Source organism: Perca fluviatilis, chromosome 22 (assembly GCF_010015445.1).
Source record: "Perca fluviatilis chromosome 22, GENO_Pfluv_1.0, whole genome shotgun sequence".
NCBI lineage: Eukaryota > Metazoa > Chordata > Actinopteri > Perciformes > Percidae > Perca > Perca fluviatilis.
This window is the reverse complement of record NC_053133.1, coordinates 18,595,137-18,610,472: the sequence shown is the minus strand read 5'-3', so window position 1 is coordinate 18,610,472 and position 15,336 is coordinate 18,595,137. Positions and strand designations below refer to the sequence as shown.

The 15,336-nt window shown below is 38.1% G+C and overlaps 1 protein-coding gene across 1 annotated transcript in view; it reads right to left on the bottom strand.

Annotated features, from left to right (window-relative positions):
• Positions 1-565: 565 nt before the first annotated feature.
• plxdc2 (plexin domain containing 2) overlaps positions 566-15,336 on the bottom strand; it is a 102,659-nt gene continuing 87,888 nt past the window's right edge. The window contains exons 12-14 of the mRNA XM_039790115.1: positions 10,312-10,350; positions 5,923-6,089; positions 566-3,318 (exon numbers count right to left, since the gene is read on the bottom strand). Coding sequence (XP_039646049.1) covers positions 3,199-3,318; positions 5,923-6,089; positions 10,312-10,350 — 326 coding nt within the window. The 3' untranslated portion in view covers positions 566-3,198. The remainder of the gene's footprint in view (positions 3,319-5,922; positions 6,090-10,311; positions 10,351-15,336) is intronic.

Here is a 15,336-nt window from a genome sequence, read left to right as displayed (position 1 = left end):
TCTTTATCGAGATGAATTGTAGATGAGAATTTGTTGTTTGTGTGTGGTATGTGTGTACGTGTATATACATATGTGTATATGTGTGTATATGTATATATTTTTATTCATGCATTTCTCCGAATGATTTGTATATGCGATAGGAAGATGTTTGTTAAATACGTAAATTTGTGGTGTCTTGTAATCCCATGTGGGATGGGCCAAAATGTTTGGCATAACAAAAAAAAAAAAAAAAAAAAAATGTAATCTCAGTTAAGATTCTCTCTAAAGTCAGTGAGTTAGAAAAGTCAGATCTCAGAGTGGTTGTAAAGAGAGTCAGTGTGCATGTTTTTTTACTTCATCTTTAGGTGGGAAAAAAAAAAAAAAAAAACCCCCCCCCCATTTTTTTAATAAATCGAAATTAAATTAAATTTGAAACAATAGGTCTATAATTTCAGATAGAGGTAGACGAAATCGGACTTGTCCTTTCTGGCAGAGGACCGTCGATTTTGCCTGACAGCAGACTCGATCAGCTGTAACGTTAGCTACCTAGCTAGCTAGCTAAATAGGCTGACGTTGGATCCATGAGTGGGTTGAAAACTTTATTTTAAAACACACATTTTGTAAAATGGAGCTTAAAGTTGCACATGACGGCTAATGTTACATATTATTTCGAAGGCAGACACATTTGTATTAGCTAGCTAGCATACAGTTAGCTAACGTTACCCAATGTTTGAAAACCCCAGAATTGTAAAAACACTTACCGCTGTCCTGTCAGTATTTCAAAATCATAAAAACACTCTTCTAGCTAACCATCTGGATGAAACAATGTTAGTGGTGAACGGGGCTTTTACACTCAACCTGTAACACAACCACGGATGTATTATAACACAACTAATGCAGCTCAATTAACGTCATGCAGCTAGCTAGCTGACTAAAGGGGAAGCTCAAATCAAGCAATCTGATTGGTTCATATAATACCCACCAGCATCACTCTGCATTGAGTAAAAAACTAGTGCCGGAGGGAAGCCGTTAAATCTGCACACACAGTGTCATGACACAGAGCTGGTTTAAAATTGGCAAAGTATATAAAGAATATACATAATTCAAACTATCTTTCTTTTAATCCCATGTAACACCGCTTGAACATGTGTGGAGAAATCCAAAACGCGACAGATTGCTAAACTACGATTGGACGATCGTTGTTAGGAGGAGGGGCAGTTTTTATATGACACATTGTAAATGTCAGTAAAATACCACTATAACAAAAAAACTAAAGCTACAATAGCTGGTATGTTGTGGATAGTGGTATAGCTGCTGAGGCAGTGGGGAGGTTGAGGTAAATACTTGAAAATATAACGCTGATTAGTCTTTGGTCTCAATGTGATGACGACAAGGTGTGAATTAAAAATTAAAATGAAAATATTCAGATAATTGCTATTTTTAAGTAGGCTATTTACAGTGTCAAACTGAATGGGTGTAATATTGCACTTTTTATTTTTCAGTAGATTTCCAGGATACTGATCTAAAATGAGTCTACAATCATTGGTGTAAAAACATGATTTTGTCTCGAGATTACATTTTTAACAGTAAAAGTGAATGTTTGAATTTGTTCAGTCAGAAGCCTTGTGTATTGATTGGTGACAGTAATGATTGGAACAGTATTCACATTTACGTAAAAAAGTAGAGAAAAAAGGCCACTCATAAAAAATAAAAAAAGTTTTTCTGTACTAATCTGCTATACTAAAAAATGTTTGCCATGAGTTACCTGAATCTGCAAATGTTTTGGCCTTGGTATATACATTAATGTGTTGTCACGAATGAGCAGAACAGACTAGTTTATGGTTATGCTGGCAACATATTGGAAAAGGAAACTAAACTGTAAAAATCAAGGGAAATTCCAACCATACCAGTTTGTTTTCTGGCTCACACAAACTTTATCCAGATACCTCAGATTCAAATCAATAAGAATCACCTGTGCAGAGCCAGCTCAAACATATGCACCCATAAAGCAGGTGGATATCCAATCACTAATGTAAACTGCTCTCTTTTGCATTTTCTCACACACACACACACACACACACACACACACACACACACACACACACACACACACACACACACACACACACACACACACACACAACCACTTAAGAAAATATATTCAGCATACACACTCACAAGCGCCTGTCTTGTAATTTTGCATTAGTACCACATGTCAAATGAGAAAAAAATTGTGCAAACTCTAGTTGGGGACAAAATGGCACAGCAGTAATGAAAAAACTGCGAAAATAAAAACAAAACAAAATACATACAGTAAAATTATATCCATTAAGTGAGGAATCAATCAAAGAACCAATCAAATGATTAAGAAAGATAGCGTGTGCCCATCACCCATTAAAAAAACACAGATATTCTCAGTGAACAAAAAACATCTTACACTTATTTTTTTTTAGAAAATTAAACCCGTCAAACATCACAAACTAATTTAACAGCGCTGCTGAAATTTTGAGCTTTTCTCCGAGCTGCAATCAATTGCAGTGACGGGCTTTCAGCTCACGTCATATCGCACAGCTGCATCCTCTCTGTGTAGAGCAGGCAGTGGAAAAGTCAATAAAACCTGCTATGGTATTGAAAAGCAATACCGATGGTCTGTACAGATACTAAATGTGCCAACCCCTGTGAAAACAACATACTGAAAGAAAAAGGAAAATAAGTAAAAACCTGATGGATATATCAAGGCCTATATAGTATAACCCCACCGACAATAAAGTGGAAATCTCTGTTCACATACTCTGTATTGTTTCTGAAAATATATATTGTGTAATTCACCCTGCTCCCCCCTCAACCACACCAGTATCCAGTCTAGGCAGTCAGGCTGTTCAATCCCTCCATGGCAAAACATAACCAATGCTGACTGAGTCGATGACATCAACGCTGTTCCCTCCCTCTGTCCCCAGTAGGTAATTTCTTTGCCAACAGGAGCTGAACAATGGGTTTGCCTGGGATCAGTTTGAAGGGCTTTCTTATTTGCTCATATCGTCGGCTGCTGTATCCAGTCCCATCTAGCGCTCAACCGACAAATTCCGCAGTCTTAACGAGTCATTGTGTACACTGTTAAGCAGATCCTGGAGGGTTCCTGGTGAGAAGTCCCTGTGGAGCAGGAGGGAGGAGGCCCGTCACAGGAGGGGGGCCGCGGGGATGCAGACACCCCCTCCTCCCTCAGCACTGCTCGGACTCGATGAAGCCCTCCTTCTCCTGGCCCACTGGCTCCACCTCTGCGTAGGCTGGGTGACCTGACCCCCGGCGAAACTTCATGGCTGGCCACCTGCTTGGGCGTCTCTGTGAGGGTGGACAGGACAGGACATGTGTGAGGACAGCGTTTAGATAAAGATCAGCGTCATCAAGGTAAAAGGTTAGGGCTGAGGTTGATCTACGTCTGTGATCTTAGGAGAGCCAGACTGTCCAAAATCAACTCCCTATTAAAGCAACAACAAAGCACTTTTCCTCTTCGGTCCATTACAGATTGGAAGCAGAATTGCCCATTTTCGCTGTTTGAACTACACATCCGCTGTTCGAACTACAGATCCGCTATCCAATCTGGCAAACTTGCATAGTGCAGTTATAGCCGGTAGAGGGCCGCAAAGCGAATGCAGAAGTGCTGTTCACCCTGTTACGAGTTGATGAACCACTGAAACGATAAAGGGACAAAAGAATCTTTGGTGTTGTTTTAAGTCTACTATATGGTGCATTATATTTGCCCCCCGCCATTTGATAGTGTCTGAGTGTGTAATTTATGCTTTATATAGTGCTGTGAAAAATTCCCCAAATAGAACAAAAAAAGTAGTGTCCGTGGCATGCACCCTTCTTTCTGCTAGCAGTCCTACAATGCAATGCCCCACAAATTACAGCTGTGCGACTCTAAACCTGCCAGTGATAACTATCCAAAATCTCAAATTTCTGCTCATTATAGAGTAAATTATTGAGCGTCTAATTACATAGGGAGTAGTAGTGAACGAGTAAAAGGAGTGATTTCAGATTTCTCGGCCGAGTTGAGGTGTCGAGTGTTTAGCAAAAATAGAAATGCCACACATTAACACACGCAGGCAGGCACACACACACACACACACACACACACACACACCTCAATAACGTGTTTTCTCACAATAAAACCTTGAATGATAATTCTGAAATGTCTTTACACGTCTGTGAGCAGTTTTACCAAAGTGAATCTTCACTGATCAGACAACAACTTAAAAAAAAGAAGAATACTTTTGTAAAGCAGATATCTTTTGTTTTTGTTTCTTTTTTCCTACAACATGTATACTTAGTATGCCAAGAAGAGGGCTTCACTTTAGCGAGTAAAATCCACATCAGGGAGTTCCTGTGACTGACCTTGTAAAATTGACAATGAGAAAAACTTTGAACATGAGCATGATTAAGAAGTTTTGTTTTGTTCTCACTGTGCTACACTCTCCAAACAGCACCTACTCATGCTCCCAGAATTCACATTCATGTATTAAGAAAGACTGTGTGCACCAAGTTTCATCATTCCCCTCTGAAAATCGTATTCATATTTACGAGTAAGGAGTTGAAGGAAAATGGACCGAGCACTGAATGGTGTCTGGTTTTTGTACAGATATCGTTTTTTGCTATTACGCCGAAATGTTTGAAGGTTTGAGAAAAAATGTGTCTTTTCAGAACTAAAACGTTTGTATGCATTTCTAAATAAAACTCCATACTGGCAAGGGATAACTAAAATCCTGAATATAAGTCATACATGTTGTTGTAGTGATAAAGGTAGTCAAAGAAAAACAGTGAATGGAACAGATTATTGTGGATTTAACTTCCAAAATGTCTCAAATTTGGGAAGACATGATTGCATAATTCATCATTCAATATACTGTATGAAACGCATAGAGGATCCATCTTTTTTACTGAAGCACAAGCTTTACCTACAGTATCCTCATCCTACAGGTCCATAAATTGTGAGCTAATAATTTTTCCAAAGACATTTCACCACAAGGTCCATTTAACTAGCTGCTCTGGAGCTTCCTTAAAAAAAAAAAAACTCTTGAGATCTTGCTTAAAAGAATTTTTTTTGGGACTTAAGAAGAACCTTTTACAAATTTTTTTAAAATTTAATTTAAATTTTTAGGCCTCTGAAATATTTTAGTATGAGGTTAATGGTCAATCTCAAAAGCTCCAGAACAGCTACTAAATGGACCTTGTTTTGAGATTATTCTGTTAACTAGTGTTTCCAAGGTCAAGAATAAACTTTCACTCTTAAAGGTGCCGTAGGTAGGATTGCAAAGATCCAGGACTTAGCCCAAAAATTTGAACATCAACAACTTCTCAGTCCCTCCCCCCTTTCTGCTAAAGCCTAAAACGGTCTCCTAAGCCCCTCCCCCCACAAGGAAGAATGAATGCGTGTGCATGAGCAGTGATTGACAAGCGTCTTCGTTACTCATTACTTGCAAGAAATGCTTTTGTACGTCAGAGTCAAAGATTCTTCCTAACAAAAAGATAAAATTCTGTTTCTGTTTTACTCTTTGTTGACTTTGAACAAAGTTGACTTTGAATTTGATGTTTAAGAGGGTGCGGAAACCCCGAATATTACACTTTACTATTAGGAAGCCACAATAAAGATCATAATCAAGGTTTTTCTTTACTTTTACTTCTAAAAATTAAGTATATATATAGATATATATATATCTCTATATATATATATATAGATATATACACACACACTATATATACATATAATATCAGAAAATTACTTTTAATACTTAAGTACAGTAAATGTCAGATACGTTAAGACTTTTACTCAAGTAATATTCTAAAAGGGGACTTTAACTTCTACCAAAGTCGTTTTCTGGTGACATACTTGTACTTTTACTCAAGTATTGCTTCCAAGTACTTTATACAAGACTGGTCTCCACTCACCTCAATGAGGAAGAGGCTTGCTGCAGAGGTCGGGTGATGGTAGATGTACACGGTGACCAGCACGCCGCCAACCATGACAAGCATCACCAGGAGGATGCCGAGGATCAGACCAGTGTGCAAAGGGTGTGTACCTGGCTTCCTGTCTACAGCACTGTCTGCAGGCAGCACTGAAAAACAAAAAAACAAAATAGCATGTTACAGGTTTTTATACAGAGATACAGATACATGTTTGTTTTTTTATTATACAGTGTCTTAAATGCAGAGATACTTTAGATACACCAAAATTATGTTTTCCTCCTTCTGCTGCAGTTCTGTTGTTGAGCAGCAGGGGGCACTCATCATTCATCTATACCCTACTCTCTTTACATGTACTAATATGCCTTAAAATTGACATACGGTACTTGTAGCCCAAATTCAAACTGTCATCACAGTGAAAAAGACAGACATTTGATTTCAAAACTTAAAACAGTGACACCGCAAATCCCAGTCAGCCGTGTACTGTATGTTTGAAAATATATACGTTCACATTCATTTTCAGAGGATTTCATAGTGGGGTTTTTTCTGTCCTAGAGAACATTTCCTTCACTTTGAGAGCAAATTCAAGGTTCATGTTCAAACTGGGTCTTTAGTACTCTGTGGCATGATCATTCTGTGGTCTGTGGTCTTTAGGTATTCATGAGCAGCTCTTCTTTCCTGCAAATACAAGTTAAAGAGTTAATCCCAAACCAAGGTTAGCAGCAGTTGTTCCTGATAGTACGAAACAAACCTATATATGCTGATAAGAGAACTTCTGTAGCCTTCAGTCGTGGCAATGCAAACTGAAGAGACTGTATAGTGACTACATATTAAGTCTGTCCTTCAGTGAGCCTTAGAAGAAATCCTTTGTCTTTAAACCTTTGTCAGATTCATATCAGATTCTATCTATTCAGAGTCGACCCAGCAGGTGTTTTGAGAGTTCTTTTGAAGATTATGAAAAGGTCCTGTAACCTATTGGGAATATTCGTTTTCATCTATGGATGCAAAATGTTATCCCGACACAAAAAACAAGAGAATTTTCACCTGCAATTTGTCTGCTAGAAGAGCACATTGAATAAGAATAGAAGAACAAAATACAAAGAGAAAATGTTCTTAGTCCCAGCAGTGAAACTGATCAGCAGGGGAAAACTAATGAAGTGATTATGAAATGTCCTCACATCTTATCTCACACAGATTTATAGCGGTTCATCCCAGATCTATTCACAAGGCTGCCCAATGGCTTTAATTAGCAACTATAGCCACCGCCGAGCTTGTCAGCCAACCAGCCTCTCCCCTGGCTCCCTGCCTCATTGATTTCCAGCACACAGAATAACCTGGTGGTAATCAAACCTGTCCAATGTGTGTGTGGGGAGTCACTGTGAATGTGTGGGTCTGTAAGTCAGTGTAGCCATTATGTGCACTCCTTAACTGGAAATTCAAAAAATGACAAAGTATGGATCATTTGGTGTGCTGAAACATCACTCGACATAGTTTCACATTAAACAAAACAATAGATCACCTGCATTGCCCATAATCCGACTGAAAACTGTTTTCATAATGCCTTTTGGTGTCGAATAGTGTTATTCATGATAGCTCTCAGAGTTTACTGTCAGTCAGCCTTACACGTAGCAACTCAGGAGCCCTACTTTTCAGAGAAAAACAATTTGGCAGAGACAATGACATTATGACATTCGCGCTATATAATCCTAAACACATTGTGAGGTAGTTTTATTTTTCTCTTGTCTTCTCAGAAAGGCATTTTTCTTGTGTTTATCTGTCAGAGCTGAAGAGTCCAAGAGCCATCTCTTGGTCAGCTGGAAGCCCAAACAATGCGGCAGGCTGTTAGTCTGGGTGTTAGTAGGTTAGCAGGGGGCATGCGACTGAGAAGAGATGGAGACACAATGAGAAATCAACAGCCTTCCAGCTAAATAATCAGTGGGATGCTAGCAGAGACAGGTCTGCTCAGGCCCCTGGAGGAGCTCTGACTGACAGTTTTATCTGGATTCCTGTGAGCAGTACATTTACAAAAGGACAGCAGAGTCTATACTGGGTCAAAGTGGATTGTTGAAAGACAGGACAGCGAAAAACATATATTTAATTAGTCTTCATGTCTGCTTTGTTTTGCCATTTAATGCAGTTGAAAATGCAATATGAGTATCCAGTCATGCTAGCTGCCGTGTCAGGCTGTACTTTGGCACAATGGTGCTTTGAGCTAAATGCTAACATGTTGATGTTTAGCAGGTATAATGTTAACCACGTTCACCAGGTTAATTTTGCATGTAAGCATGCTAATTATTTAAAGCTAAACAGCCAAGGCTGATGTAAATATCATATAATAAACCAAAAAACTAATTGAAAATGTAACCTGTTGGGGGCGCTAGAGAAAGATTCAGAGGATCACCAAAGTCAGTAGGCTTCATCCTGTAGGCACCATCAACGTCTGCACAAAACTTAATTTTAGTCCATCCAATAGTTTGTTGATAGTGCTGCGACCAATGATTATTGTCTTTGTCTTAACAATGATTAATGTACTGTATTAAGTATTTATCGGATCAATCAATTCATAGGGAAAATATCCTATTGCCCAAGGTGACAATTTCAAATTCTTTTGTCTGACCAAAAGTATAAAACCCAAAGATATTTATAAGAAAGACAAAAATAAAATCCTCACAAGTGAAAGGCTAACCAGCATCAATCGACTAACTGTTGTAGCTCTAGTTGTTGAGATATTTCAGTGTAGCCCGACAGACATTGTAATCCATAGAGCCAAATATCCAAATATTCATAAGTTCATAATTATGGAAATGTTTGGTAATATTTATCATTGTAGCACAATGCAGTCTGGACACAGAAATGGCACGTTTCAAGCAAATTGGCCTGAATTCATTCTCCATTAGCGTTGTCCTTATGACTGCTAGAACCTGAGGAGACTGAGTAAGCACTAATGGGCAGCAGAGCTCTTAGAAAGCAATAAAATACATTAGAGCTTTTCAGAAAGGACAAATGAGACCAACGGAAACCCAGCCAAGCTGATCCTTTTTCAGCTCTGGAGCACAACCGTTCTCTCACCTGGCTAATGTTTTTTTAGGAAACTAACACATACAAAATTTGCAGACCTATAATTCAGAGTCTTTGTAAATGGTTGCTGAGGAGTGGCAGAGTTGAGTAGAAACTCCAGAGAAAGGGCTCCTGATGTTCCTTATCTCAGCACTTACTGTAGCTGTAACCACCTCAGCGTTTCCTACCACAGTCAATGTCAGAGGACACCTTGGTGTAACTGACTGATATGAGAGCTAAACAAGTGAAGACATCCTGGATCATCTAGGTCAACTGGCACGAAGAAGACACATTTTAAAACCATTCTAATCACTGTCTGGTCTATAAAACATGTATAAATACTAATAACATGTACTAACTACTATCTTTGACTTGGGCAGTAGAAATTCATGCTTTATATGTCTTCCACTAACAGTATGATCATCCTGGTGCCTTCCTCCCAATTACTTTTCACCTTGAATACCATTATTGGCAGGTATGTGCTTAGATGCATGAAGCAAAAAATGGCCCGCAGAGAGATATCGTCACAATGCCAGGCGGAGTAAGGAGAGACATGCAGCGTTTGTGTAATGAAAGTGTGATAGAAGCCGGCGAATTCCAATTCTCTCAAGCTGGAAACATTTGAGAGGCTATCTCTGGAAAACTGATAGAGTTGGAGAGGTCATTTCAGAGTTTTGATGTTTTGCACATATTAGCGATTAAAGCATGTTGTGCTCAGTACATAAGAAAATGCTGAATTCTCAAGGTGCTGTGACAAATGTAGCATTAGTCACATCAACCACAGTCAAATTATTTGTGATAGTTTTATGTAATTTAGGTGAATAATGCATCAATTAAAGAGTGATGTCTTAATAAGTGTTTTAATGCAAACATGCATTAAGTTGAACATTCAAAGAGCCACTGTATCTTCATGTTTATACAGCTACCGCTTTTTCTAACCTCTGCCTTGCAGGAAAACAGCCATGTCTTACTGAAAAAATATCATATATATGGTTTTTCTGTTGCCTTTGTGACTTTATTTGCTACTTTTGGACACACAGCCTCTACTCTCCCTGGTCTTCCCTCACACCGGTCCAGACACTATAATTGATCGCTGCAACCCACAAAGGACAGTTAAGCATTATAGTTGGATGAAGTTTATCAGCTGATTGAGTCACACATCCTCCAAAAAGCTCAAAAAGCAATCAGGGACCAATACCTCAGTGGTGAAAACAGAAACAGGAGGCAGACAAATAAACACACCCAGCCATAAATACAACAGGGAGTAAAGGCACAACAACCGTTTGGACGCCACAGCAGTGGAAGATAGAGACCTACCCTGGTTGTCTCTGAGATGCAGTGCGATCTTGGTATCATCTGTGAGGAGACAAAGAGAGAAAGATGTGAGCGTTCAGAAATAATAATCAATATTTCTCTTTGTAGTCTGTTTGTGAAGCTCTGACAATATAAGCAACTCCCCGAAGGTCCCAAATGAGATAAAGCTTCTTTCATTAGTGGACCATCTTCCTTTCAACATGAAATTTACTACACTTAAAATCTGATTAAAAATTAAAGCTTTGAATATAATGGTCCAGCATGCATAATTCAGCACATAAAAGCTGTCTAGGGTTAACTATACATGTGAAATATGGAAATGTAGTGTGACCCACTTCTCCTCGAAGGGTAGCAGGCATTTACGCACACCGATTCACATTATGCAAATTCAACACATACATTACCAGATATATTACACTGAACGATTTAATTCAAAAGGATTTCTATTTCAATTTTCAAAAGAACAAATGCAGCCACATTTGGGTGTCTAAAATGAATCATTAAATTAGATATTGTACTGTAAGAGACCGCATACAATTTTGTCCAAGTCATTTGACACCAGAGTGAGGGTCATGAATATGGATCATCATCATTGGTTAATCGAAATAGAAGCCTTTAAATCTGTTTTAGCCAGAAGAGTATAACACAACACCACTATATGTGTCTGTTTATTTCACAAAAATATGTATATTCATAACTGTGTTCAGATTTATACCAGAGCTGAGAGAGAGGTGACATCTACTCTAGATGTTTTTACTCTGGAAATTGTCTATTATGCTTAATTTTCTATTTTTAATTATTTTCTACTGCCATTCATACTCCTCATACATATACGAGTTAAGTTTCCACAAATTTTGCAAAATAACACAATATTTGAACAATGTACCAAAATTCCTCAAATATTAAATCATAATTTGTACCTTTAAAAGGTCTTCATAAAAGACTATGTAACAGTTTCTAGTCATGGTGGAGATGACTAGTGGAAATACAACAGGAGGTTTTACAGAGTTTTAATTGGCTATTTGCATGATTTTTCTTCAAAAACTTGAGGAGTATGTTCCGATGAATGCAAAATGAATCCAAAATATTTAAAAACAGATAAATACAAATTTAAAAACTGCCCTAATGTGGCATCTACTTATGAAACGGTCTCTAACTTCAGCTCATGACTGTGTATAATGGGAGGAGGCCCACATGAATGTAAAGATGGTCTAAAAAAATTATGAAGATATTGACAAGTATGGGCCATAACTCACTGGGAGCATATAGCATCATTTAAAAAAGGGGGTTGTACATGCAGATGCAAGTGGAAATTGTGTCTATAGAAAAAATGGGAAAGCGCTTCTTAAAATCTGTAAAGCTTTCTTGACTGTTATGCATGCACTATTGAGACAATCCCTAACTTCAAAAAGACATCAACATTAGACCATGAGGTAAAAATAACACCTAAGCAACATCAGTCCTTCACTGCACAACAAATCTGTTGGAAAACTGTTTAAAAGACATGTTTTTGTTATTTAGCCTTTCCTCATTGACATACAGTTCAACAGCACCACAAACTACAACCTCGACAATGATCATACAGTTGAATTAACACTTCTCTAAAACAGTTTCGACAATAAGTGAACATTACCTTCAAGGAGGTGAGATTTATAGCAGGACTGTTGTATTATACTGCAGTTTTAGATGGTTTTACCTGGCACCTGAGCAGGCATATCAACTTTAGTTAAATGTAAATAGAGAGAGATTAAAACTCTCCATGTTGGGGTTTCTCACAGCCAAACACACCTCCACCCACACAGACATAGTTCTCTTTTTGTCTCTTTTCCTTCCTCTCACTCTCTTGTCCACCATAGCCACCCAGCCAGCTCTCCAACCTGACCTTTGACCCCTGAAACTGAAGAGACAGGCGCGAGCTGGGGAAACCGATCCTCTGTACGTGTCAGAAAGTGCAAGGAGTTTCTTTGCGTAGCTAAACAACAAATACTGCAGAATGACCTCTTGACCTCCTGCACACACAAACATACACATACACACACACACACACACACACACACACACACACACACACACACACACACACACACACACACACACACACACACGTAAACCAAACACATTTTAGTCCTCTCAACACACCCTGGTTTGATCTGTAGGATTATGCGTCGTGTTTTGCCTCACAGATGGACAGTTTTCACACTGCATCCATCCTCATCACAGCAGCCCATACAGCACCTCAACTGCGATGAAGTGTCCATTTAAACTCAGCCCCCACAAGATGATTAATGGGGGTGTGATGGAGAAAATTTTGGCTACTCCCTCACTTAGCGATGAAAGTAAATGCCTTTCTGTGAGAATGAAATAATGGATAACCCAGGCTTGAATGTAGAAAACCTTAAAAAAAACTCAACAATAGATAAAAAAAAACCATCAACGAGATAGGAACAGAGTGAAATAACACTGCAGGCGCTGTACTACAAAAGATTCTCAACCTCAAGTTATTAAGTCTCTTTAAAAAATGACATTTTTAGGACCATTTTTAAGAATTTTGTTGTTTTGGAAAAATTGGACTTTAAAACCTAAAAGTCAGTAAGTTAATGTAATAGCACTTTGCTTTATAGTAATTACAAAGGAACAGGGAAGGGAAAGAAGAAATTAGAGGAGGTGGACAGGATGAAAAATATCAATAAACCAAATATTAACCACAAATATTAGCCACATTGAGCAATTACCAAAGGAAGCACGTTTTTAAGGAACAACAACCCAAAAGCACGATCACCTTTCATTTTTAATTTGTAACTGAGCACAGACAAGGTCAAAGCCTTGACTTAGTCCCTTGCTGAGAGACCATGAAGATGGATTGTTTGCAGTGTGCCATGAGCTAAAACAGTGATTCATATGCTTTATCTCATGACGTCAAAAAAATCCTTCATTCCAACAGCTAAGTCTGAAGATATTTTATATTTTAAATCTCACAGGATATATATATATATATATATATATATATATATATATATATCGTATAGTGGGATGAGTTCAGTGTTGGTTTTGGTCTTCCTGTGAGATATATATATATATATATATATATATATATATATATCGTATAGTGGGATGAGTTTAAAGTGGGATTAAAGGTGCTGTAGGTAGGATTGCGAAGATCCAGGACTTAGCTAAAAAATTTCAACATCGACAACTTCTCAGTCCCTCCCCCCTTTCTGCTAAAGCCCAAAATGGTCTCCGAAGCCCGTCCCCCCACAAGGGAGAATGAATGCATGTACATGAGCAGTGATTGACACGCAGTTTGACACCCCCCCTCCTGGGCATGATTGGTGCATCTGAACAGGGAGCTGTGGATTTTTACAAATTGCACTACAGGCTGTAGGTGGTGCCAGAGGAGCCAGATTTTTTTATTCTTCTATTACCTGCTTCATGTAGTTCTACTCGAACATAGGGTCCGTTTCAGCAAATATGCCAGAGAGTTATTTTTATAAGTCTTACCTACTGCACCTTTAATGCATTGTTAGTTGTGGTTGGTTTATATGGGATTAGTTGACAATTGTAAAAAAACATAACACTATGAAAATGACAATTAAATTTGCACATATTTTTGCATTTTGCTACTTCCTTTACAGCCATATTTACCATAGTTATCCTGTAAGACATGTCAGACACATTTCTATCCATTTGTGATGGACAATAAAGCTTTTCTGACTATGAATCCTACTGTATCTGACAGATACACAGTTGAAGCCATATGTCATTCAGAGGCTCACCTACTCTACAGATGTTCTTAAAAGGCTGCAGCAATTTCATCACGAGGATAAGAGTGGATGTCTGAAATGATTTGTTGTCAATCAGCTCAATGTGATGTGTGCCCATTGTGCATCCCAGACATCACATACAATTAACACAAGATGAGCACGGGAGAAGACAAGACATACAGTACAGTGTGTGTGCTTTTGGTATTGAATATTTACACAGTGTTTGATATGATGACAGTAGGTGAGTAAGTGGCTCTCTCCTATCATTTTAAATCAGTACCACCCCATCTGGAGCTGATTAAGATAAATTACCTGTTTACTTAAATAAATTGCACAATAGTCATAAAAAGGGAAAATTGGCACAATAAATCGAGCCAACTCGTAACTCTTGCACCTCTAGAGAGAAGTAAAAAAAATGTAAGTAAACAAACTTTGAAGGACACCTTGGCCGTTTTCCTATCATCAGCAGAAGAATCCAGTCGGCTCTTTTCAAAGAGGATTTGCTTAGATACGTAACTCTGAGATTATGCTGCATTGTGGTTTGGGTTAGCCTCATGTGAAGCCTCGTGAATCATGTACTCAATCCCTGCAATATCAAAGGAAGACACCCTCAAACTGCTGGGAAATATTGTTAGTGAGGATGAAAGATTAAATATTTTATCCTTTTCTACTGTAAATGTCATGTTTGAAAACCCTTTTTTGATTTAAATTTTTATACAAAAACACTATCTCCTATACACAAATATTGTATGTGCCAACATGCAACACGAGCTACTTTAACATTATTATTTCCTTCTCACTCACTATTCATAGTCAGATTTGTTTTAGCTATATCTGTTAGCACAACATATTTTTGTTGTTGTCAACAAACCAACCTGCTATTTTGTGTACAGTATTTTACTTTGTTTAGGCTATATGACTTCTGAATTGCAAACCTTTTGTACTTTAAGCTATACTATTTTACATGTTTATGATACTTATGATACATATTTTAATATGTTCTTATGTACAGTATTATAGTTTTTTGTATTATTAAAAGTTTCAGTGGCAGATTAATACACAGTTGGTCTGCTGGTGGGTATTTTCGGCAGCAGGAAGGTGGATGTGGGATAAACTACAGTGCCCAAGCTAGCCACTATACTAGCTGTCAGAAGCTAATGTGTTGCTAATACATCTATAACTGTTACATTACTGTTGGGTTTTTACTCTTTCACTGTAGATACTTTGTAAGATGAAGTCCTTACCAAACTTATCTTTTAGAGTGTCT